This window comes from Cebidichthys violaceus, unplaced genomic scaffold (genome assembly GCF_023349555.1).
Source record: "Cebidichthys violaceus isolate CVI_PGR_0920_01 unplaced genomic scaffold, fCebVio1.0.p SCAF_509, whole genome shotgun sequence".
Classification (NCBI taxonomy): domain Eukaryota; kingdom Metazoa; phylum Chordata; class Actinopteri; order Perciformes; family Stichaeidae; genus Cebidichthys; species Cebidichthys violaceus.
The window spans coordinates 4,338-29,685 of NW_027176716.1; the positions used below are offsets into that span (position 1 = coordinate 4,338).

The following is a 25,348-nucleotide window of genomic DNA, read 5'->3' on the forward strand; positions in this document are numbered from 1 at the left end:
TACACAAATACAAGTTCTAATGCAGGGCTTTTACTTGCAACAGAGTATTTCTACATTGTGGTATTACTAGTTTTACTAAAGTACTAGATCTGAACACTTCCTCCACCTCTGAAGATCACTAAACTCAATGCAGGTGCATCTTGAAATACATTTCAGGTGTTTTTTTAATTAACTCCACTCTTGATTTGATTTGGGGAGAATACTTTCCCATCCCAGAAATATTTCATAAATGGAGAAGATTATATGTGTTTTATGGAGGTAGAATATTTGTATTCAGATTCTGTTTTCAGACACTGTTTTGCCCCTTTTTCTTTCCTCATGCTCTTTGCTCCGTTTCTGTTTCTAAAACCTAGAGGAGACTGCCCCCTAGCGGTAAGGTGTGAGCAGTGTCTCCAAATCACACAAATGTCTCTCACAAATGTGTTTAATGGAGAGTAAACGGTGTTTTTGACGGAGTAGTGCTCGCGCTGGCGCTCGCCTGTAGAGACTTCTCCTGACGAGGACGCGCAAGCTCGGCCCCGAGCTGAATCTATTTGAGGACACTGATTGGCTAAATTGTATGTCACTCATTTATATCTGTAATCGGCAAATGAGGAGGGGCGCTCAAGGTGGGGCCACGCCCTCTATTGGCCAACCGTCACTGTAATATCACGACACCACGAAGTTAGCAATACAGCGCTAGTCGGAGTTTGGATGGAGAGTAAACGGTGTATTTGACGGAGTTTGTCTGGAGGAAAAGTTGCTGTCGTTGTGTGAAAATGTCTAAAGTCCAAACGCTTTGAACCGAGTGGACTGTGTTGGTTCGCTTCATTTAAAACGTCCAGATTGGCTCCTGGTGTCCTACGGAGCTAATTAAGTTAGCATGCTAGCAGGAAGTGGACGGAGCCGAACGTAAACTAGCAACACAGCCTAGGTCAGAGTGCGCAAACAGGGTTTTTTTTAACGGTTAGTTTGTCTGGAGGAAAGGTTTCTGTGATTAGTGAAAATGTCTCGACGCCAAATGCTGACATCTTTAGTCAACCAGCGACTAACTGCGGCTGAGGAAGAGATATGTGGTCTGTTTGAAAGAACGATGGCAGAGTATGAGGAGGAACGTTCTAGTTCAAAAGAGCAGAACGAGCGACAACGGAAACTACTGGACGCTGTTTTCAACCCTGAAGCCCGGATACAAAGAGCAGGTTGATTCACTTTATTTCTTCTCTCAGTTATCAAACACTGTTTATTCCAAGTGACAATAAAGTGATTTGGTCCAAGTAGTGCAATTGTGAACCTATGTTTTGTATTGTGTATTTGTCTTGAATAAAAACGTAGTACCAAATACATCAAGATAAGAGCCATCACAAGTAGTTCACTCATTTAATCTTCAAGAAAGAATATACACATATATTGTTATGCTGTAACAACATTTTAATAAGTTTGATACAGTACAATTTAAAAAAATAAATAAATGTGGCAAAACAAATACTCCTTGAATAACTACACCACATCTTCCTGCAAAATATGAATTAATAAATTGACAATCCTAATTTTTTCCATAGCTGTGTTTTGGGATTTTTTAAATACTTTATAGAATATGGCCTCAAGCAGAACTGTGTCCTGGGGTGAACACACCTTTTCAGGCTCTATAAGTTACAATAACTCGATTTGTATCTGTTAAGCGCATACATTTTATTTTGGGAATCGGCAAAAAAAAAGTACCTCTGTTCCAGGCTTGGAACCTTTACTTGTGAGGTCATTGCTGCTGCTCTTCTGATCTTTGCCAGTGTTCAGAGTTGACTTTGCTCTCTTTGGAACTGGACCAGTTGGTGGAGCAGTGTGGGGCTTTGCGCCGTCTCTCTTTGCCCAACCCTCCTGAGATTGAGTGATGTCTTTTGGTAGCGTGGGTTTAAGAAGCAACTGCTCAGAGAAGTTATGAGACATGATGTGTTCTCTGTATCTTCCTGTAGAGAGCCATACATTTTTCTGACAAAAGCCCCTGGTCTCAGTTGCCTCTGCTTTTTCAGAATTGACTGTTTAACGATACCAAACCATCTCTCCACGTGGCAGTTTGTGTCCCTTGTTTTACTGGGACCAAAGGTGTCTTGTTCTGTGTCAGATGCATACCTTTTCAAGTTCCCCAACAGCAGACCACTCCAAAGGGGAAACATGCCTAGGTAGCTCTCAAAAAGGACATCAACTATGCCTGGGCAGAAGTATGGGTTTTCTTCATGTGGTGTCTTGGCATCCTCTTTTTCAAGCTCTCCTGTACCTCCTCCAAGACTTTCTTGAATTCAGAAGTGAAGGGAGATCTGCCAACAATTGAGTGGGCATTTTTCCTTTCTTCATCATCTTCCTCCCAAGCCAGGGGGCTGTCCTGTAACATTTCTGTCTCTTCCATGTCGGTAATCTTGCATTTCTTCATTAAATCCTGCATGGCCTTCAGATTAATCAGGACAGTATTGGTGTTGTGTTTACCCATTAAGACAGCACACAGTGAGCGGAAGACTTTGAGTGCTGTGGTCATCGAGGTGGTGTTTTGCAATCTGGCAAATCCAAATGTTGCCAATTCCTTCAAGCCTTTGTCTGCTGTTTTTCTCCCAATTGACTGAGTGACAGCTTTGAGCGCGTGTGCAGAGCATACGTGAAGCACTGTATACATTCTTATTTCCTTCCATGTCTTCAGTTTTGAACAAGTAGCAAAAGCCCTGTCCAAGTAGCTGACAATGCTCTCCTTGTTGAATGACAGAAGAACACTTTGAAGTAATGCCCAGCTGTAGTCTGTTTCAACCTGGTGTACTCTTAGTTTTGTGTACTGTGACAGTTTTCGGATGAACTGCATTAGCCAGAATGTGATTGGTGGTATTGTCAGCATTTCACAGACTGGGAGGGGAGGTGCATTCCGACCACCTCCAGGAAGAGTGAGAGAGTAGTAAAGGAGTCTTTTAGTCTGCCCAGGAACTTTGGATGCAATATTACCTGTAGTGACATTTTTGCCATGTGACTATTGATGACCACATTGCTGCTGGTGCATTGTAATCTTTACAATTTGTGTCGGCATGTCTGTTTTGTAACTGATCACAGGGAGTGTAAGAGGGAATGATGGCAGGGAAATAAAGTGTACGTACAGGAGACTATTTGCTCAGTACTAACATTTCTTTATTACGTCTCTGTGTGTGTTTACTGTTTTCCTGCAGACGTCCAGCAGCTGTTATTGGTTAAAGAAGAGGTTCCCCCTGAGCAGCAGGAGTGGAGCTCCAGTCTGGACCCAGAGCTCCCACACATTAAAGAGGAACAGGAGGACCCAGAGCTCCCACACATTGAAGAGGAACAGGAGGACCCAGAGCTCCCACACATTGAAGAGGAACAGGAGGACCCAGAGCTCCCACACATTAAAGAGGAACAGGAGGACCCAGAGCTCCCACACACTAAAGAGGAACAGGAGGACCCAGAGCTCCCACACACTGGTCCAGAGTTCCTCTTTAGTCAGGAGGGTAAGCAGCTTCAAGGTCTGGAGGAGTCTGATGTCAAGTTCTCATTCACTCCTGTGAAGAGTGAAGATGATGAAGAGGAAGCTCAGTCCTCACAGCTTCATGAAAGACAAACTGAACAGATGGAAACAGAAGCTGATGGAGAGGACTGTGGAGGACCAGAACCAGACAGGAACTCAGATCCAGATAGACATCAAGGACCAGATACTGATGAGAAGACTGGAGACTCTTCTGACACTGATGACACTGATGATTGGAAGGAGACCAGAGAACGTCAGTTAGGTTTAAACTATTTGAAACCTGATGAAGTTTCTGTCAGTGATCCAAGATGTAGTGCTGGTAGGAAACTATTTACATGCTCTGAGTGTGAGAAAACATTTGGCAATAATCAACATCTGAAGACACACATGAGAATCCACACAGGAGAGAAACCTTACAGCTGCACAGTTTGTAAGAGATCTTTTAACAACACTTCACATTTAAAGAGACACATGAGAATCCACACATGAGAGAAACCTTACAGCTGCACAGTTTGTAAGAGATCTTTTAACCAGTCTTCAAGTTTAAAGACACACATGAGAATCCACACATGAGAGAGAGGCTATTTCTTGGTTGGTAAATTTATTAGTTTGGACTAAACTAAAAAAATTACTCTCATCTGTTACACGTAAATGTATTAGTTTTTCTCAAATTATATTTATGATTTGGTTGAAACCTAAAATTTTATTAAATACAAATCAAAATATTACTTTGGAAAAAGTAAAAAAAAAATACATTCACACAAAGAAAAAGTATTATTTGTTATAAAGACCATAGACAATTTTTTTACTTTGATACAACTTAATTTTTTATTTTGGGAAAACCTTATATTTTGTATTACATAAAAGCACAATTTTTACTTTAGATTAAACTAATTAAAACACTTTTGTGTTACAGGTAATTTTATAAATTGTGTTCTCAAGTTATATTTCTGTTTTAGTACAAGCTATCATTTTAATTACACAATAGTCACGTGTGTGTGTGTGTGTGTGTGTGTGTGTGTGTGTGTGTGTGTGTGTGTGTGTGTGTGTGTGTGTGTGTGTGTGTGTGTGTGTGTGTGTGTGTGTGTGTGTGTGTGTGTGTGTGTGTGTGTGTGTGTGTGTCAAAAAAATGCAAAAATAAATCAAAATATATGGTGTCTGTAAAATAATATCTGTGAAAAGGTGTAAATATTTATATTTATACTATGGGAAATTAAAAAATAAATAAATAAATTACAAATAAATGACAGTACGTGAGTATCCATATTATGTTTGTTATGTAAAAAGACATATGCAAATATATATGTTCGGTGTTAGACATGTTTTTTATGTATCATCCACACCACCAGGTGGCGACAGTGAGCGTGACTTTATTTTGGCGCAAAGCGGAAGTCGTCACAACTGTCCGCCTCAAAGAAAGTTGAACATTGAGCGGCGACCTGTATTTTGAGCTGAGATAGTAACGTTATCGATTAATCTATTAAACGCGTTTTTTGTTGATTGATTTAGACGTATGTCATACTTATAACTGAAGGACTTAATTCCGTACTTAAGTTAGCGGTTCAAAGTGGAAAACCGCGAAGAAGTCAAACACTGGAATGATTGCTATCCTGTTAGCTAGCTAGCTGATGTTAGCAAGTGAAGCTAAACCGTTAGCTAGCACTGACTTCACTTTAAATTCACGCTAGGTTGTTTTTTCTAAATTGCCGACTAGTTTCTCGATTAACTTCCATTTTAAATGGATGAGCACAAGGAGAACATTCACACCGAGGACGTCAACGTGAAGATGTCTAACACGAGAGAAGATGAGAAGGTTGGTGGATGCACTGAGCTAACGTTAGCTTCATGCTACACCGTTGAAATACTGTTTATGTTTCTGAGATGCTAACAATTCAACGCCAAAATGAACGCAGATATTAGCATAAAGATATTCAAGTATCAAAAGTTAAAGTACTCCTTGTGCAGAATCACCCATTTCAGAATAATGTGTTATATTATTGGACTGTAATCATTGATGCATTCATGTGTAAGCATATTGTTTAGTTTCAGCAACCACAAGGTGATGAAAACATTTGTTATATGTGACATACGATGCAATGACTTGTTTTTACCTTCATGACATACTATACTATGACTTTTTACCTTTATTATGACTTTTTACTTTATTATGACATACTATGACTTTTTACTTTATTATGATATACTATGACTTTTTACTTTATTATGACATACTATACTATGACTTTTTACTTTATTATGACGTACTATACTATGACTTTTTATTTTATTATGACATACTATACTATGAGTTGTTTTTCTCATCTTCATGACATTCTGTCATATAACATTTTTATGATGGACTGTACTATGACATTTTATGACATACAATTACTTTTTAAATGCTACATTTATGAAAAACTATACTATGACTGTTTATTACTCTTACTATAGTAATTCACCAAATCTATTTAGTGGAGCAAAGAGTACAATATTTCCTATTAATATAATGAAGTACAACTACATACGATGCAAATACTCAAGTTATATATTCCATCTTTGTGTCCTAGCACGTTTTAATCCATATTCTATCAAAGCTGACCTGCACGCCTGCATGTTTACTCCTCTGTGTGTTATGTTTCTGTCCCACATTATGAATAATATAACTCGTCTTCAGGTGAAGCCTTGCAGCAGGATATGTCCCGATGAGGAATCTGCTCCTCAGGTGTCCCCGTCTCAGTCCAACAGTGACTTCAGTCATCCGGTGTACAAAGAGATCGCTCAGGCTAACGGACACATCAACCGCATGACCAAGGAGGAGCTTCGGATCAAGTTAGCAGCGCTGCAGCTCGACACCAGGTAACGCCGACCAAAGAGTACATACAACTAATAAAGAATAGAAGTAAAGGTAGAAACAGAACATTTGACCGCAGGGCTCGGTGCTCAGTTCATAAACATTTCTACATCCAGTTTTGACAGCTCTCTCTCTCTCTCTCTCTCTCTCTCTCTCTCTCTCTCTCTCTCTCTCTCTCTCTCTCTCTCTCTCTCTCTCCTCTCTCTCTCTCTCTCTCTCTCTCTCTCTCTCTCTCTCTCTCTCTCTCTCTCTCTCTCTCTCTCTCTCTCTCTCTCTGTGTGTGTGTGTGTGTGTGTGTGTGTGTGTGTGTGTGTGTGTGTGTGTGTGTGTGTGTGTGTGTGTGTGTGTGTGTGTGTGTGTGTGTGTGTGTGTAAAGAGGTGTGAAGGATGTGATGAAGAAGAGGTTGAAGAGCCACTACAAGAAGCAGAAGTTGATGCAGTCCCCCGGTGAGGGGGGGCCCACCGACACCTTCTACGACTACATCTGCGTGGTGGACTTTGAAGCGACGTGTGAGGAGGATAATCCTTCAGACTTCCACCATGAAATCATTGAGTTCCCCATGGTCCTCATCAACACGCACACCTTAGAAATTGTAAGTAGAGTTTGAGATGCTCCGTTTTTAACCTGTGGGGGGCGACTTCTGTAGTTACGAGTGTTGTTGTTGTTTTTTTGTTATTTGCTTTGCAGGTGGACTCCTTTCAGGAATATGTGAAACCAGAGACGAACCCACAGCTTTCAGACTTCTGTGTGAAGTTAACGGGGATAACACAGGTGGGTTGAACCCGCTCTGATATCGGCGTCATCAACACGTGATCGGGAGTTCTTCTGTTATTGAATCCTCTGTTGTTTTGTTGAGCAGAAAATGGTGGACGAGGCAGACCTGTTTCCAGAAGTCCTCCAGCGGGTTGTCGCTTGGCTTCAGGAGAGGGAGCTCGGGACGAAGTACAAATACGCCATCCTCACCGACGGGTGTGTTTGAGTTCTGTGAAGAAGAATTTGTGTCTCTTCTCGTCCCTTTAGTGAAATCTTTACACCGCTCTCTTTTCTACCTCTTCTTCAGGGCCTGGGATATGAGCAAGTTCCTCAACATCCAGTGCCGGATTAGCAGGATCCGATACCCTCACTTTGCAAAGAAGTGGATCAACATCAGGAAATCATACGGAAACTTCTACAAGGTTTGTGTTTTTAATATGAGAGACTCAATGTTACGGTCTTTATTTCACAATGAACCCTCAAGAAGGTATACAAGTTATTCATAAAAGAACAAAATAGAAATAAAGAAAATGTTCAATGCGGTCCCAATTAGAAACGGCAGCAAACCACCAACCAGCTGTCTCCCCCACCCCCCCCAGGTCCCGCGCACACAGACGAAGCTGAGCACCATGTTGGAGAAGTTGGGTCTGAAGTACGAAGGCCGCCCTCACTCTGGGCTGGACGACTCGCGCAACATCGCCCGGATAGCTCTGCGCATGCTGCAGGACGGCTGTCAGCTGCGCGTCAACGAACGCATGCACGCCGGCCAGCTGCTCTCCGTCCCCAGCTCGGCTCCTGTGGAAGGAGCCCCCCCACCACATAACCCCCGCAGCAGAGACTAGACCAGGACCTGACGACGGTCCTACAGGACAGCTCAGCGTTTAACCCCTGTGAGTTAAGAGAGAAAAACAAATCCAAAGCACTTTTACAGTCTTAATGTCAAGTTGTACTTTTTGTTTTGGAGCTGAAACGCTGTAGTTCGTTAAGGGTATAAATGGGGGTCAACATTTTGATTTAAGATTCACATGCAAGGCTTCCTCTCTGACCACAGCTCCATATATTTTTACACCAGATGTCTAAAAACAGAGATCATACCAGTGTGTTGTGGGAGGATCTTCCTATTTCATTGTTGTCAGTGTGTCAAACCTTCGTCTCCCTGCCTTATCAAGCTGCTAATATTCACACAATTTGATTATAGTGTTACATTTAGTTGTCCCATGATGTGAATTTTGTTTTATTTCAGGTTTTGCTTCCAAGAAATACAACTCTTTGAAAACATTGGATAGTTGTCATTCTTGTGGCAGTAAAATTATATCGTGTCAGTTTTAAAACCATTGTGCAAATACGAAACACAAGGATCTACATGCGTTGCTGCCGCTGCTGCTACACATAATACCAGAGCCATAACATCACACCGAGTAGTGAGGACACGCTGTCTGTCGTTGTGCAAATACAGCACAGGTGTTCATTTGACAAGTGAACCGCTAACGCGTCTGTTGTTGGTGCTGTAAGAGTTCAGCCTGTGTTGTAGGATTCTGTCATCTTTTGTAATGATCTTATTTCATGGAGGATGCTCTATTTTAACAAGAACAAATATTCTTCTGAATGCCAAATATATCAAATAAAAAAAATGTTTCTCTGTTCTTGTAAATCATCTTTGTCCAAGTTTGTCATGTATGGTATCGAGTGAAGAACTTTTTTTTGTTCTTTATGGGTTACCAGCTCAGGGAAACCTTGAACATTTAAAATGAATCTGGTATTAAAGTCCCCATCAGGCAGCTCAACGTCCTGACGCTCCACCAAAAACAAAACAAAAGACAGACGCTTCAGTTACTTGATTTTCAAATAGAAGTTTAATATTTGTTCGTATGCACAAACAAAACCACTCACAAATGTTTTTGGTCCACAAATGTTTAATATCGTTGGGATTATTCAGTACGTATAAATTGCTTCTGTCAAATATGTTTAAATATTTAAATACAAAGGTTTTAATATCTTATACAGCTACATCGTTCAATATTCTCTACACATTCTTGGTTTCGAGCACTGAGGTCACATTGGCTTTTAGTGGTTTCCTTTGAGACTCGTTACTTCAATACTTTAATGGTCTTTGGCAGCAGTACAGCTTATTTCACTTGTTAAAGGTTTTTTTTTGGCACAGCTGTCCAATATGAATGTTAAGTTGTTGGCGCTGACAGTGTCAAAGATATTACAGTGTTTGGTCCTAAAAGCTATAAAATACTCAGGGAATTATCTGAAAGCATCATTGAAATGCTTTAAAACATTTGGCACCTTTTTAAAATCCCAGCCAGTACACACGATGAGGGTAAAGAGTTTGAGGCGGGCGATCATCACGCACAGGTGCTGTACAGCGTCACTTTGTAGCTGATCTCCTCCAGGATCCGTCGCACCGTTTGCTCCAACTCCACCAGCTCTGCAGCTTTGGCCTCCAGGATGAGCTGGTTGGCCTCATAAGAACTTTCCAACTCTGAAAGCACAGTAAACTATGACTTATGAAAGAAAAACAAAAAAGTCATAGTATAGTATGTCGAAAACAATAAAAAAAAACAGTCATAGTATAGTATGTAAATGAAAATACTGTAAACATCTGAGGGCTACCTCCGAGTCTCTGCAGCTTGCTGCTGCTCTGGGCGAGCAGCTCTTTGGCTTCCTGCTGCAGTTCGTCCGCTCTCCTCCTCGCCTGCAGCACCGACTCCCCTTTAACCTCCACCAGGTCCTCCACTTCCACTAATTTGTCTTTCACCTCCACGTCAAACTCCTTCACACACAAAGAGAAACGAAGCAGCGTTACTGGGAGAACAGCAGCAGAAAATGCTCCTTTCTTCACCTTGTTAGACTGATGAAAAGTGGCCCTCATTACAGAAAATCCAAACGTAAGGTGTGTGTGTGTGTGTGTGTGTGTGTGTGTGAGCGACCTGCTGGGCCTCCTCTGCGTTCAGTCTGGCCTGGTCCGTGGTCCAGTCGGCCGTCTCCGCCATGCGGTTCACCTCCCGGCTGTTCTGTCTCAGCAGGCCGACCTCCCTCTCCAGCTGAACCAGACGACCCGTGGTGTTACTGAGCTTCAGCTCCGACATGGCCGTCTCCGACTCCACCTGACACACGCGCACATATTGAAGTCACTGGTTCTGTGTCCGTTATCGGTACATGAAGCTTTCATCAGTCTGAGAAAAAGAGGGTTGTGGATTTTGAAAATAATTATCGGATGTGGAGAACAAACTCACGGAGACCAGCAGGTCCAGGGTTCCCTTCGTGTTGTTCTGGGCCAGTTGGATGGCGTCCATAGCGATACTCTGAGCACGCTCAGTCTCATCCAGGGCGGCCTTCACCACATCTGCCGCCTCCTTTATGTTAGACGCCTCCTCACTGATGGACAGATAGAGTATATGAATTTATAATAACATAACTTTATTATGTATATATGTAGACGAGAGACAATCTAAGAAAACACAGTATCTCATTTATGTCTGGAGAGCGTAAACATTTTTGAATTATTATTCATATTTGCAGTGATTTACAAGCAAACAGACTTTCAATGAATAAGGCACAAAAGCAAGTTGGGGTAAAACCCCTTAACATGAATAAAGTTTGTTTAATTTCTTACATTTTTCTGCTGTTTTTGTGCATATAAAAAGGTGAAACAATATTGTTTTTTTCATCCTTGAACTGTAATATTTTCAGTGATTACAACTAAAGATTTGGAATTGTTTACGGGTGCCTGTGAATTTGTATTTTGGGATTCTGGCAGCTTTATACTATATGGAAATTATAGCATGCATGTGGGGAAAGAATAGTTTAAAAGTCTGCTCAACAAATACACAGAGAGTCAGCAAAAACTCACTAAAATGAACCTATATTCCTATAATCTTAAACATTATTAATTATGTTACCTGGCAGCCTTGGCCTGTTTCAGCAGCGTCTCTGCAGCCTGGATGTCCTCAGCGCTCTGACTGAGGATCGTCTCCACGCTGGTCAGGGTGTCGACCTTCTCCCTGATCTCCTTCGTCAGCTCCTGCAGCTTTTCGGTCGAGGTCGGCATCTCCAGAGCCAACACCTCGTTGGCCACCGCCTCAATCACCGAAACATCTGCCTTGTCGTCTGGATAATCAGAAACAAAACATAGTTGATACTTTTTTTCCCCCTTTTTAAACTTCAAACCGCCAAAAATGACTTTTCTTGCGATGTACTCACTGGTGAGCAGGTCTCGTATCTCTTTGATGAGGTTCCGGAGCTGCTGGTTGCTCTGCTCCACTCTCTCTTTGCTCCGGTTGGATTTGACCAGCACCTCCAGAGCGTTCACCTTGGCCTTGTTTGCGCGGTTGTTGGCTTCCCACACCTGACCACGAACACAATCAGTTAAAGCTCACTTACATCTGAAGTTATTCTACATTAGTTGAGTTTCTACCATGTTCACTCACCATCCTGGAGAGCTTGTCCACTTCCTGACTCGCTGCGAGGATCTCCTGGTCCAGGTCTTTGGCTGACTTGAGTGCAGTTTGGGAAGTCGTGAAGAGGCCTCCGCATCCTTCTCCGCCGCACTGAGGCGCTCCGTCCTCGCCGACGCAACCCAAACCACCGCAGGGGGAGCCAGAGCAGCCGTCCCCTTCAGCCGCACCACCACATGTCTGCAGAGAAAAAACCGAAAACAAAGTGAGTTGAAGTGATTATTTGAGGTCAGCCTGTTTGTCGACGATGTTCGGCATTAAGATGAAACTTCACTGAGAAAAACAGACTCTTTATAAACCTCTCTCACCTTCTCACTAAGTGGTGACAGGTCTAATTTATTCAGCTCAGAGGACAGTTTGTCCAGCTTCTGAGAGTTTCTCTGGTGCTTGCGGTCAAACTCCTTCTGAGCGCTGCTCAGTTTGTCCTCTGTGGCTTTCCGTACTGTGGCTGATTCCTCCACCGTGCTTCTGGGATTGCTGGTGGAGGTGTTGGCGCGGACCTCAGCCATCGTAGACTGCATGTGTGCGGCTGCAATGGTGTCCATGGCACCTGAGAAGACACAGAAAAAGGGTGTCAGTCGGCCTGAGGTCTGCATGGAACTCTGAGAAGTGAAATTGGGGAAATGGATCATATATTTATGGGGGAATGTCAGCATGAGTACGCTATGTGAGACCGGGTTACTTGACAATATAGTGGCATGTTATTTCTATTCAATAATTGGTGGTTTTCAGCACAAGTTCAGTGTGACTCAGCTGTTCTGTAAGGTGAAAATAGCTACTTGGTGGTTATACAAGCAACTTCAGGGGCATGTAAGAAACCCTGTGATGACTATGACTTGCAGAAAATACTTGGCAGGTGATTGGATGAACCATCCGTCAGTCAAACTTTTGATGAAGCCAGTCGGGAGAAGAGCAAAAGACATCTTTTCCATCAAGAAAAGCCTTCAGTGCTGTTCCTTGCTCTTCTTTCTCACCCTGGATGTTGGCGTTCTTGGCATTGTACACCTCCTTTATCAGCTCCTGGACACTCAGCTCCAGCCGGTTGGCCTCATCGGTCAGCGTGTCTAAGTTTGCGTCGGTGGCGTTGGCGTCACTTTGGAGAAGGTTCAAGGTCTCCTCCGTCGTGTTCAGCTTTCCGTTTAGATAGGACATCACGCCGCTGTAAGACACAAGACAGTAATGAACTCCAACAAGAAGGTGTCTGCAGATGTTGTACAGATTTGTTTGTGTACATACGTGATCTGATGCATCAGCTCCTGGATCTGCTCCAGCTTCACTGCTGCAGGGTTGCTCTCGACTATTTCTCTGACAGCTTTGGCGTTCCTCTCCAGGCTGCTGACCAAGTCTTTGTATGGCGCCGTCACCCCACTGGTCTGGAGCTGTGTCACTTGACCCTCGAGGCGTCGAGTTTGATTGGTCAGCTCGCCGACCGCGGCGTCCCAGACGGCAAAGCACTGGTGGCAGGGTTCACAGGTGGGGAACTCCCCCTGATAGCCTCTGGCACATTTGTCACACCGTGGCCCAGACGCGCCCTCCACACAGGTACACTGACCCGTCGCACGATGGCACTGATCGCTGGAGATTCCCCGAGAGTCGCAGTCACAAGCTGGAAGACAAAATCAGATTTCAGGAATCTTAAATGAATACAGGAATATGCAGATAGAATGTACAATGTAACTTCAAGTAACCGCTCCAGCCCCAGATAGTGTTGAAAGACAAAAAAAAAAAAAAATGCAATGTTGGCTTTCAATTTAATAGTGCATGATGTCAGCCATCACTGTTGTCAAGTGTAGTAAGTATTTGTCCTGTACAGTCATATTTACATGATGTACTATGACTTGAGTGTCAAAATGATGAAAAATGAACTTCATAATATAACTTGTTTGACCTAGAGGACTCTGTTATACGAGTGTTTAAGTGTTTAAGTCTCCCTCGGGAAATGAGCCATTTGAAAACAAAGTTTGCTCAACCTCCAGCACCTCCAGTAAATAAACGGAGACATGAACGTGACCCAAGTCTTGAGGCACTCCACAGGGCTGGCCTCCATCCCCAGAGAAGAGGAAGAGGAGGAGGAGGAGGAGGAGGAGGTTTGGTGTAAGTCAGAAAGAAGGAATCCAAGGTTGGAGAGGTTTCCACCATCGGTGTTGCTGTGTGTTGTGTGATTTATGGAGCAGAAGGTTTGAAGTTTTGCATTATCACGATGAAACATTACACCTGTTTTTAGAAGCACTTTAGGGTCAGAACAAGCACGGCGATCATCCTTAAATCACACCACGCAGACAAGGACACCGACAACGCAAACATTTTAACCTCTGACATATAAATGTGGACATAACAACCTCTCAGCTGTGGCGGCAGCTTTAAGAGGCTTTATCACCAACACTCTCTCACATAACTCTCACTTAATCCCACACTTCTCTCAGTGCGTGTTAGTGTATCATCTGTGCAGAGGGAACGCGACGTCCAGCTGGTTTAACAGCTTGAGAGACCTTCAGGGAATACAGCAGGAATAACTCAGGATTCCTGAGTCCTCTGGGCGTTGGTGCATGACGAAAGTGGGATGCCTGGGAGTTCTGGAGAACATCTGGTTCTCATGAGCCGGGAATGAGAGGTCATTCCCAGCTCCACTCCCCCTCTCTAGTCTTCTAAGGATGAGAAGCTACTGTGAGGCGCACATTTCTGCAATTTGTTCAACAGACAATACAACTTTTTTTTTTTTTTTTGGGGGGGGGGGGTTCAGAGAGCGATAGCTGAGCACCAGCTCACTGATTCACTGCTGCTGACATTTAACCAACTAATTCCAAAGACACTTCACAGTCACCGCTGGAATGCTTCCTCATAGATACACACACACACACACACACACACACACAAAAAAACGAGGAAACACAAAATAAAGCTCAAGTCCTACAACATGGTGACTCATATGAGAACTTCAACTACTTGCAGGGAGAAAAGAGGATGTAATGTAGAAGGAAATATAAACATAATACAGTACAGACAGGAAGTCTTAGGACAGAGATGTTTTTGGCTCTTGCTGTTCGAGAGTGTTCATGTCCTTATTGGGTGAGTAGTGTAGGACTAGGACTCCTGGCTGTTTTAAACACAGTCCCCCTATGTTAGGTCACTTATCTTAATCATAAAAACAAGGGAACTGAGGAGTTCTTTCGTTGCCATCAGCGGCATGTTATTGGCTGGCCAGGTCTCTTACCTGACCTCAGCCAAACTGCTAATGTGTTTCACATACTGAGGACCAGAGGACGTCAGAAAGATCCCCCCCCCAAAAAAAAGCAGGAAGTGAATGTGGCTGCTGTCCAGGCCTGGCAGAGCTTTGCTAGAGGAAAACACAGATAACTTGGAACCAACTATTTAGACCACTGTTAGCTGAGCTGGCCACTAGAGGGCAGTGTAACAAGCTTCACGTAGCTTAACATTAATACTCAGTTTTCTTGTTTGTTCATATAGCGGTGATGTGTTACCCACCATGACATTTGACTTCTGGATCCCCCCAGAAGAGCTCTCTGCATTCCCGACACGTCTTGCCACCAAAACCTGGTTTGCACAAACACTGTCCTGTGATCTTCAGGAGCGGCAAAAACACAAAGAACATCAGGTCAACTAAATATGATCAGACAGTAGGTGTGCAAGAGGGTGGATTATGAAACAGCTGAACTTTTAGACTAATGCAGTTTGTTTCATGTCTTTTCTTTCACACAATGGACCTTTGTAGTTTGATACAACTTGCTGCTCTCAGAGAAACGTGTATTTAGTTATTCCACAGTGTATTCTGAAACTTCCTTCCTCTGATGGAGAGCAGCCAGTAAACACAGAAACCCACATATTTATTTATGTGTGTGTGTGTGTGTGTGTACACTATTCTGTTCTTTATGTGCATGTTCCCATGCATCCACATACGGAGTTGTGAGTTTGAGTAAAACAGAGCAGCGGAGAGAAGCAATTCCCAAACAGCTGGAGTCCATACATCACAAAAACAACACAAACACAGGCCTCGGTGATTAGATGGGTTGGCCACAGTGACTTACTGCAGCCCTGCAGCTTCACTCTCCCTGAGAACTGTTTGGGGAAAAAACCTTGTGGAAGGAAAACTCACTCAACAATCGTTCATTGAGAGACAAGATGTGTGGTGCAGCGTTGGGATTCAGTTCAGCTATACATCATAACGTGGGAGAGCAAATCGGAGCAGCTGCTGCGATGCTAACGCAGGAAATGATGCAGACAGATGTCGGATGTTTACTGCTCTTGGATTCCATCACAGCGTCTGACTCACCTCATCGCAGGAGGATCCGTAGGAGTGGACGAGGTCGCAGTCGCAGCGCTGGCAGCCCGTCCCGCCGGTGATGTTCCACGTGTCGGCGGCACAGGCGTCGCAGTTCTGCCCGACCACGTTGGGCAGGCAGGGACACTGGCCGCTGTGCTGGTCACACTGACACTCATCAGGGGACGAACAGGCCCGAGGTGCCGTGCCCACAAAGTTACACATGCACTCTGCACAGAGGAGGAAAGACGTCAATCAGCGTTCAACAAGCGTTCGAAAGCTTTTACCCACGTTTGATTTGTTTGTGTGAGAATTCATCATATCAAAAGAAACACTGATGTTTGCCCTCAAACACACTGTGAGATGAGATTGATGCTACGGCCCAACTGATACTTGAGGATGTTAATTATATCGATATGGAAGATTAACATAAATCCTACAACCAAGTATTGGCCTACTTTCTTGACAAAAGTGTTGTACTTCTATGTATACAGAAATTAAATGATCAATTAGTGCTAAACCGGTCTATATAGTATCATCCCTTTGCAGATGAATCATATACATGTACCCATACATACAGTGGTGTCACATCACCAACACCAACAGCTGTACTCACTCCAGCAGGTCTGAGTGGCAGCGTCGCCATAGTAACCCTGTTTGCAGTGCTGACACCCGTAGCCCTCAGTGTGGTACAGGCATTTGAGACAGGCGCCCGTCCGAGCGTCACAGGACCCCGGGTCGTGCATGTCGATGTTGCTGTTACACTGACAGGGCATGCAGCGCCCACCGGGCACCAAAGGGTTCCCGAAATAACCGGGGGCACACTCGTCACACCTGGCACCTGGACGAGGAAAGGAAACAGGAAGTGAATTCATGTTTTTCAAGTTCAGAGGGCTAATTAGAGGAGGCCTCAAGTGTTGTTTGGGTTTCTAACATGTGACGACGCGATGACATGAACTGTAACGCGATGCTTTGAGCTGCTTACATAAAAACAAATCTGCTATTACTAATTATGGTCTGTCTGTGTGTGTGTGTGTGTGTGTGTGTGTGTGTGTGTGTGTGTTTCTATACCTTTGTAGCCAGGGCTGCACACACACACCAGCTGGTTAGTGGTAGCCAGAAGGTAACAGCTGTCAGAAAACTGGCGTCCACTGCGCGGACCATCGGGGCACATACAGGGACGGCAGTGGCCACCTGAACCCAGCTCTGGGTCGCCATGATAACCGCCCAGACACCTGGAAGTAAAGGAACAGGTAAGCTAGAGAGACTCCCACATCCCGTGATCGTAATGCCTCTCGATTTAGCTTTCCGGTGCCAAACCTCTCACAGTGGTGTCCGGTGGTGAAGTCTCTGCAGCCCTGACACTCTCCAGTCTGAGGGTGGCAGTACTCGCTGTGGCCGTTACACTGGCATGGTCTGCACTGAGGGAAGCCCCAGAAGCCCGGCAGGCAGTGGGCACACTGGCGCCCCGTGGCCCCTGGCACACACTCGCACTGGCCCGTCGCCTCGTGGCAGAAGGCGCTGACGGAGCCCAGAGGGTCACAATCGCAAGCTGAGGGTGAGATTATCATCATTACACTTCCTGTTACGGAGTTGAATTAGCCTCGAACCGCACAGCCGTGCTCAAAACTTACGTCTGCAGCCGGCGGGGCTGAACAGAAACGTAGCGGGGGCACAGTGGTCACAGTTCCTGCCGACAACGTTGTGTCGACACTGGCACTGACCTCCACTGGGCTCACACACAGCGCTGAGTGCACCCTGAGGGTCACACTGGCATGCTGGGAGAGAAAAGTGAGATTTATGAGAAGGTTATGAGCAAAATCACCTGTAAACAAACAATCTCATGTCACATCGGGCTAGTAGTTTAATAATATCGTATAATGAACAGAAAAACTAAGAAAATGTCAGTAACTCTACAAACACACATTATATACATGCGCACATAAAACTACGTACCGATGGCTCCTTTGTGCAGCAGAGCAGAGACGCTGAAGATGTAGTCGTTGCAGATGTCGGTCAAGGGGCTTTTCACGACGCTCTGGCTGCTCTCCAGACACCGGTAGCGCTGGAACGTATCCCACGCTCCTTCACCGTCGATCCCGTGGAACATGTCCAGCTCCCTGACCCGGGGTATCAGCACCAACTACGAAGAGAGGAAGAGGAGGAGGACAAGGGGTCAGTGGGAATGGAAGCCATAATAAAAAAACACAGGTTTGAAGAAATAGAATAGCAGAGTGGAGGGCTCTAGATGTTCAGGGTGCCAAATTGAAATTCCTGTACAGCTGCTTTAATTTAAGTTTGTATTCTGGGTCTGATTACAACAACAAAGAGTTTGGAATTAGCTTCAACTTTGAATCAGGCCTCTGATCAACAGGAAGCGCTACTGAGCCTCATGGGTACAGTTGTATGGAGAGCAATGGAAGACCAACAAGGAAAACCTTTCTGTCATTAAAGAGATGGGGTTAATGAATGAATGGAGTTCATGAAAATCAACGTACAGAGTCGATGAGCGTGTACGGGCTCTGGACGTCACTGACTGACGAGTAGAGAGGCAGAGTGAGGCGGATCGTGTAGTTCAGTCCTTTCTCGAAACACACCGGCCTCACCAGCAACACGTGTCTGAAACACAACAGAGAGTCGGTGTGTGTGTGTGTGTGTGTGTGTGTGTGTGTGTGTGTGTGTGTAGCGAACGTCTTGCTAGAGAGAGACACAGTGAAGTTAGGTAACTGTTTTTACCTGGATCCAGGTGGAAGAGAGACGGACTGGTCGTCTTCACTCTGGACGGAGCTGCCGCAGTGAGCGGAGTAGTTTGGAGGAGAGAAGACGGGACGCTGCACTCGGATGTTCACCTGCTCCCACTGCTCTGGCAGCTGCAAACATACACAGACACACACACACATATCTACGTCATTTTCATTCGTAAAACTTTGAGGCTACTACAAGGAACTTTCATTTTGTGTTGACTTTGGCGGTCCCCGTGTGAAAAGTTGTCAGACTGTATTTAGAATAAACAATCTTCTCGCTGATGGTCTCGTTTACTTATATAGGTCATAGAGAGGCATCAGTATTAAATATAGACCAGTTAGAAGTTCCTTGTAGTAACTTTAATACATTAAATCAACATCACCAAACACCAATTCAAACAAAATATGTATGAAGCGTTGTTCTTGTTCTTACTATCCAGACTTGTAGTCGATTAAATGTCACATTATTTGCTGAATGTATAAACACAAATGATGTTTATTACCTGTGGCTCGTAGCGAATAAGGATGTCGTAGTCCATGGACTCTGGGACGTTGTTGATGGTGAACTCCAAGTAGGCTCCTTCTGGAACATTAACGAAGCCCATACCGGTCCACGTAGGACTGCGATCCAGAGGGTAAGGCCTCGGTACCACCGTCACACCCTGACAGGGATTAAAGACATCAACAAAGCTGTCGTTCACATGTTTTAGGTAAATACATGGGATACTTACGGGTCCATGCTTGGCGTCCTCTGCCTCGTAGGTGTAGTGATCCAGAGTGATGAAGTAGAAGCCGGACTCCACTCGATCGCAGCGTCTTCCAAACATGTGCTCCCTGCACACACACTGTCCTGAGTGAGGGTCACAGCTGTGGAGGGAGGGATTTGGCAGATATTATCTCACTACCTATACATTCAATGCATTTTTGTTTTTCTGCTTTTTCATAAATGTACAATAGAAATGTTTTAGTGCATATGTTTTGGAGTGAAATGTGACTCCTGTTATATGCACATTGATCTTTAAACGTACTTATTGTCGACAGCCCCGCCCGGATCACAGTCACATGATCTGCAGCCGTCCATGTCATTGGACAGACCCCAGTGCTGCGGCTACATGGAAAAGAATGGAACACACAGACCTTTGTTTATATACACACATACACACACACACACACACACACACACACACGCAAAAATGTAAGAGAATTTTAATTGAGGCGGTTGCGTTTGCGCACCAGACACTCGTCGCAATTTTGTCCGTCAACGAGGCGTTTGCAGAAGCACCTTCCTGTGTCCGAATCACAGGAGTTTCCTCCAGACAGAGTGCCCAGCGGGTTACAGGTACAAGCTGCCAAAACACACAAGCGAACAATGTAGCATCAGATTCACCCGCGTCTGTCTGTCTGACTGTTTACCTACACTGTGTATGGTTTGTGTCAGCGTTGTTATTTCAAGTTCTCCAGCAAAATGCACTTTTAATCTCTATTTCTGATATTACAGACAACTAAAAGTTGTTTTCACCAACCTTCCACCTAAAAATTGCATAAAATTACATTTCTATAGTGATGAAAATGAAGGTATTAACGGTATAGGGTAGAGAATAATTAATGGATTGTAATATAGATTTATACATAGGTATTTTAACTGATTACATGCATGGTTAAGGAGGTTGTAAGGGGTAAAAAACTAAAGTGGAACGTCATGTATCCCTTAAATTGAACTTGTTAATTAACACTTATTAATTGTTAATGAACTACTTTTGGATTTAAGGTGTTTTAGTGGGTTTGGGTTTCGCTTGTTGAAATGAATGGACATGTTAAAAGAGCTCTGGTTATATCATTGGTGTGTTTTCTGGGGTAAATTAAGGAACAACTCAGGGTATTTCTGTTTCATAGTGACTCTCCACAAACAATATCCAACCTCCATCCAATGATTAGTTTTCCTTATTAGTCATCAAGCATTTCCACGGAGAGCTAGAACACATATGACAGCAAAATGTGAATAACTGCTTTGGCTTTCCAGGCGATATTTAAAACGTGGCGCATAATAAGGGCCTCAACAGAAGCCTAACACATTATGACTTACGCAGGCAGCCGTGAGGCCCCTGTCCCAGGCCATGGTGTCCCTGTCTGCAGTGGTCACAGCGCACCCCCTCCACATTGGCTTTGCATCGACACTGGCCTGAGATCAGACCGGCTGCCACGTTGGTGTGCGAGTCACACAGTCCGCCCTGCAGAGACCCGGCTGGGTCACAGTTGCACTCTGTGGAGACATTAGGGAAATCGTGTGGACATGTGAATGCTTATCATTCCTCCATCTCATGGTCATGTGAAAATATTAACATATTTTACAACAAACAAGGGAGGGAAATATAGAAAATGTCTTTTTAAAGACCTTAACATCTGCTCTGCAATATGACTTTAAATAAAACTAGAAAGTCTAGATCATGACCTATCATTTACATATACATCTGGTATGCCATATATACTGTATGTATATACATATATATATATATATATATATATATACAGTGTGTGCATGCATATACTGATACATTACAATATAACCACCCACTTCACGTCTATAAAGTAATCTAGTGTATTAACATGTATTCTATTGCATTATGTTGTTTACAATCTCCAGGACACATGACTTGTAACATCATCATGTTCTGGAAATAGTTTGTAATGTTTGTGATGTTACATAATGTTAATTTAAGTCACATTGAAAGCGATTCAAACCATCAATTTGCCGATGCGTTCCGCCACCTCTTCGCTTCGCTCTCTCTGAACACCAGTAGAGGGCCGTCACATGATGACGCCTAACTACATTTTTGAGGTACTTGTACTTAGTATTTCCATGTTATGTAACTGTTACTCCACTACACGTCAGAGGCAAATATTGTATTTTTTACTCCACAGCATTTATTATTATTAAAAAAAAAAAAACGACTTTTATTTTTCAATATAACCAACTAAAAAGACGAGGAGCAAAATTCACAAGCGAGCAATATTTAAAGAAGTTACAAGTAGCTCCGCCTTTACCTGCTGCAATGTACAAATACATGCATTAATAATTATAATCCAATATTACAATGAAGATTATTCTTAAAGGGCCACTCATCCTAATGACGTGGCTACTTTTACTTTTCGTATATTTTAATAACTGATAATTGATCATTTTGTGCTATTACTTAAGTACAATATTAAATGCAGTACTTTTACTATAAAGTATTTTTACACTGTAGTAATGCTACTTTTACTTAAAAGTACAGTGTGTAGCATTTAGGGGGACCAGTTGGCAGGAATGGATAACACTATCATTAAGTATTTTTGTGTATAATCACCCGAAAATAAGAGTGTTACCTCAGAATGAGTCATTTACATCTACATGCGGAGCAGATCCTCTGCACGAAGCCGCCATGTTTCTACAGTAGCCCAGAAAGGACAAACCAAACACTGGCTCTAGACAGGAACGTTTGCTTTTGTCAGATGCCACCAAATCCTACACACTGGCCCTTTAAGTAAAGTCTTTCAGTAACATCCGAGTACTTATTCCACCACTGCTGAACACACAGTGAGTCTTATCTAAAAGGCACAAGAGTGAAGATTCAAATTTCACGCTTGAAAGCATGACTGTGCTCAACAAATGTCATGGCAGCCTGTCCAAATTTCTCGTGTGCAACAATGAAATGTTGGTCTGAACTAGGCACTGGAGGAAATGTCATTACATCACCAGTTAGTTATCTGTGAGTGAGAATGGACAAGGGCTGCAAGAACAGTGTGTGATTTAAAAGATGAGTCTCATGGGGAGGAAAAGAGAGGGGGAGGCTGTGTTCCATTTTACAGCACTATTTCCACTTGTGCCCAGCACTCAGTCGGTAATTACAATCACGACGCAACAACAGCTACTTTCTGCTCTTCACTTCAAAGGCCGCAGATCCAGGTGGTGCTCGTCTGAGGAAGAAACATGTCCCGGAGGAGGACACCAACATGTATTCTAACAGTCCATCTAATGAGTAGAGCGTGGTCGTAAAGAGGAACAACGAGTGCAGAACTCTCAGTGGGGGTTCAGAGTTGAGGCAGGGGGTGACTCACGCTCGCAGACGTTGGGGTCCCTCAGGTCGCGGTTTGGGTGCTGGTAGTAGAAGGGTGCACACTGCTCGCACTGCCGGCCCACCGTGTTGTGTCGACAGTCGTCGCACACGCCTCCACTCATGTTGCCGGTCGTCATGTACATGGCCAGGTCGAAGTGGCACGATGTGGAGTGCTGGTTACACTCACACTCTGAGGAACAAAGTCACATTTACTGCCGTTTTTTTTTTTGTCAAAATGTGCATTTTATATTGAATTCCTATAAACACAGGAGTGTGTAGACTTGTATTTATTTCTTATCTCATTGTTTTCATCTGCGTTGTACAGTATAGAGGTGCGAGTATCATTTTCAGTATTGATTGATCTCCCGATTATGTGCTCGATGAATAATTTAGTGTATAAAAAAAGTGAAACATGCCAATCACAGTTTCCCTGGATAGCTAGTTGCCCCCTGTTTACAGGCTTTATGCTAAGCTAAGCTAACCTGCTGACTCCAGCTTCACACTTAACGTACAAACGTGAGAGTGGCGGTTAATCTTCTCGTCAAACTTTAGTCAAGCGAGCGAGAGAGCTCACTTGACTAAATGTTGAACAGGCACAGAGCCAAAGACAGAAAAACAGAGAGAGAAGTGAAATCTACGTTCATGTTTGTGTTCGTACTCTTGCAGGCGTGGCTGTTTCGGCCCTCCGCGGGTCTCCAAGGCAAATCGTGGTAAAAGTCCTGACAGCGCTCACAGTTCAGTCCCTCGGTGTTGTGATTACACACACAGCGGCCATGGACCTACACACACACACACACACACACACACACACACACACACAACATAAATCAACATCATTCGTAGTACCAGTCTTTTTGACTAAGAAAAAAAACATGAACGGAAAACATGTTATAGTTATAAATATAAAGTGACTTGCTGGAAGCTAAACCTAAAAACTGAGGTTCATTGAACGTTCATTCTTCATACTTCGCAGTTAAGAAAGTTAGCTCACTAACTTACTCACTCCATTTAGTAAGATGGACTCTACCGATGAAGATCATGTGATATGATCGAAAGCTCCAGAACAGCTACTAAATGGACCATGTGGTGAGATTTCTTCCGATCTGATAAAAGGCTACAGAACATGTTTGTGATTATGATTTATTGTCGCTGGGTTGTGAAAACAGTGCAACTCTCTGTTGACAAAACAAGTTAACCAAAAGGTCCATTTAGTAGCTTGTTCTGGAGCTTTCAATCATGTCACACGATCTTCATCACCAGATGAACAGTTACAGTTATAACATGAAATTGTAGATATTCAATTTTCCCTTTTTTTTCGGAGCACTTTCAGGACTTTAAGTCCATCTTTTTTCTATGAAATGTTTCCCTATTTATTTGAATCTGACAGTGTGTGTTTAGATGTACCATGCCCTCAGCACTGGTCGGTGCTCCATCGATCGGGGCGCATTCGGAGGCGTGACCGTAGCAGAAGCAGTTCCCGCGTACAACCATGTCATAGAGGGCGTAATAGTACTTCTCCGTCACTTCCTCGCGGGAGTCGAGCAGGTTGTCGCCCAACGTGTGGAGCCTCAAGAACTTCACCCGGAGGTTAGTGATCTTCAGCATGTCTGCACACACACACACACACAGGAAATTAAGAGTGTTGGGTATAACACATCTTTTTACAGATTCTTTTTCCCTTTTTTCCCCACCTCAAAGACGCTGCCTTTGTTCCTCACACGCCCACAGTATTCACCACATACTTAACATGAGGCCTCTGCATGTGTGTGTGAGTGTGTGTGTGTGTGTGTGTCTCAGTCTGGATGTAGGCGAGTGCACGAAGGCCAAGTCGCTCCAACATGTGAAATTCCAACGCAGCGCTCCTCCCGTCTGATACTGGAAATCCCCTCAATATGGTCATGTGATTTCTTTCGTTTTTTGGGAACATAACTACCTCAGCCGACGTATCATTTTCCTCCATCCATCCATAATTTTTGTTTAAGTGAATGAAACCTTCACATGATGTAGCCTCCGAATCTCTGGCAGTATATCCAAACATATAGATTTTTACTCCAGAAATTAAAATTTAAAAAAGGACAAAAAATCCTTCAGCAACACAAAATAATATTTATTTATTTCAGAATTTGCTCGATCTTTTGCTTTTATCTTGTGAATTACTGGAGGATTTTATGCAACCTGTGATGACGGACCACCGACTTTAAAAACACAACAATAAAAGGTTTTAAAGGCAAATTAAGGATCAGCTCACTCTGTATCTTCAGACTGTAGGGGTCCTCGATCTTAAAGACGGGGTCCAGCGCCCGAAATATCACCTAAAAGAGTACAAAAAAAAAACAGTTTAAAGTTTGTATTGAAAGGGACTTTTGTGAGCGGCTATTTATCCTTAAAATCAACCAGACATTCAATAGAAAAAATACTATAAATACTAAAAATACACTTAAATACTCACTTCTCCCTCTGTGGATGGTTCGAAGTTGGAGTAACGGGAGTCGCAGATGATTTCGTCCACTTTGACCATCGGCTCATCGGACACGTCGGGGAAGGACAACTTACAGTCGGAGGCGAAGTAACGATAAACCTGCCACGTTTTCCCAAAGTCCATGGAGCGCTCGATCACCATTGCAGCCGGCCGAAACGTCTGTCAAAAGAAACGGCCGGAAAAAAAAAAAAAATCACTGA

General features: G+C 43.6%; 3 protein-coding genes across 3 annotated transcripts; 2 read left to right on the forward strand and 1 right to left on the reverse strand.

Annotated features, from left to right (window-relative positions):
* Positions 1-738: 738 nt before the first annotated feature.
* Positions 739-4,125, forward strand: LOC137888049 (zinc finger and SCAN domain-containing protein 26-like). The gene is made up of 2 exons (XM_068731319.1): positions 739-1,178; positions 3,174-4,125. Exons 1-2 carry the CDS (start codon positions 986-988, stop codon positions 3,974-3,976), a joined length of 996 nt encoding a protein of 331 aa, XP_068587420.1. The 5' UTR covers positions 739-985; the 3' UTR covers positions 3,977-4,125.
* An 854-nt stretch (positions 4,126-4,979) lies between these two features.
* Positions 4,980-8,743, forward strand: LOC137888050 (3'-5' exoribonuclease 1-like). Its single transcript, XM_068731320.1, has 7 exons — positions 4,980-5,300; positions 6,162-6,343; positions 6,715-6,931; positions 7,027-7,110; positions 7,199-7,308; positions 7,400-7,514; positions 7,692-8,743. Exons 1-7 carry the CDS (start codon positions 5,226-5,228, stop codon positions 7,932-7,934), a joined length of 1,026 nt encoding a protein of 341 aa, XP_068587421.1. The 5' UTR covers positions 4,980-5,225; the 3' UTR covers positions 7,935-8,743.
* A 183-nt stretch (positions 8,744-8,926) lies between these two features.
* On the reverse strand, positions 8,927-25,304 carry LOC137888048 (laminin subunit beta-1-like; the record flags this gene model as incomplete). Its single annotated transcript, XM_068731318.1, has 29 exons — positions 8,927-9,580; positions 9,712-9,871; positions 10,029-10,205; positions 10,335-10,476; positions 11,001-11,208; positions 11,302-11,446; positions 11,529-11,735; positions 11,864-12,105; positions 12,530-12,714; positions 12,792-13,161; positions 15,039-15,135; positions 15,844-16,061; positions 16,448-16,672; positions 16,903-17,066; positions 17,152-17,383; positions 17,466-17,609; positions 17,788-17,974; positions 18,330-18,450; positions 18,568-18,701; positions 19,079-19,237; positions 19,307-19,442; positions 19,604-19,683; positions 19,809-19,921; positions 20,659-20,835; positions 22,671-22,859; positions 23,328-23,448; positions 24,074-24,276; positions 24,918-24,981; positions 25,119-25,304. Coding segments are annotated over 29 exons (4,923 nt in total), but the record flags the coding sequence as incomplete, so codon positions are not given.
* Positions 25,305-25,348: the final 44 nt, after the last annotated feature.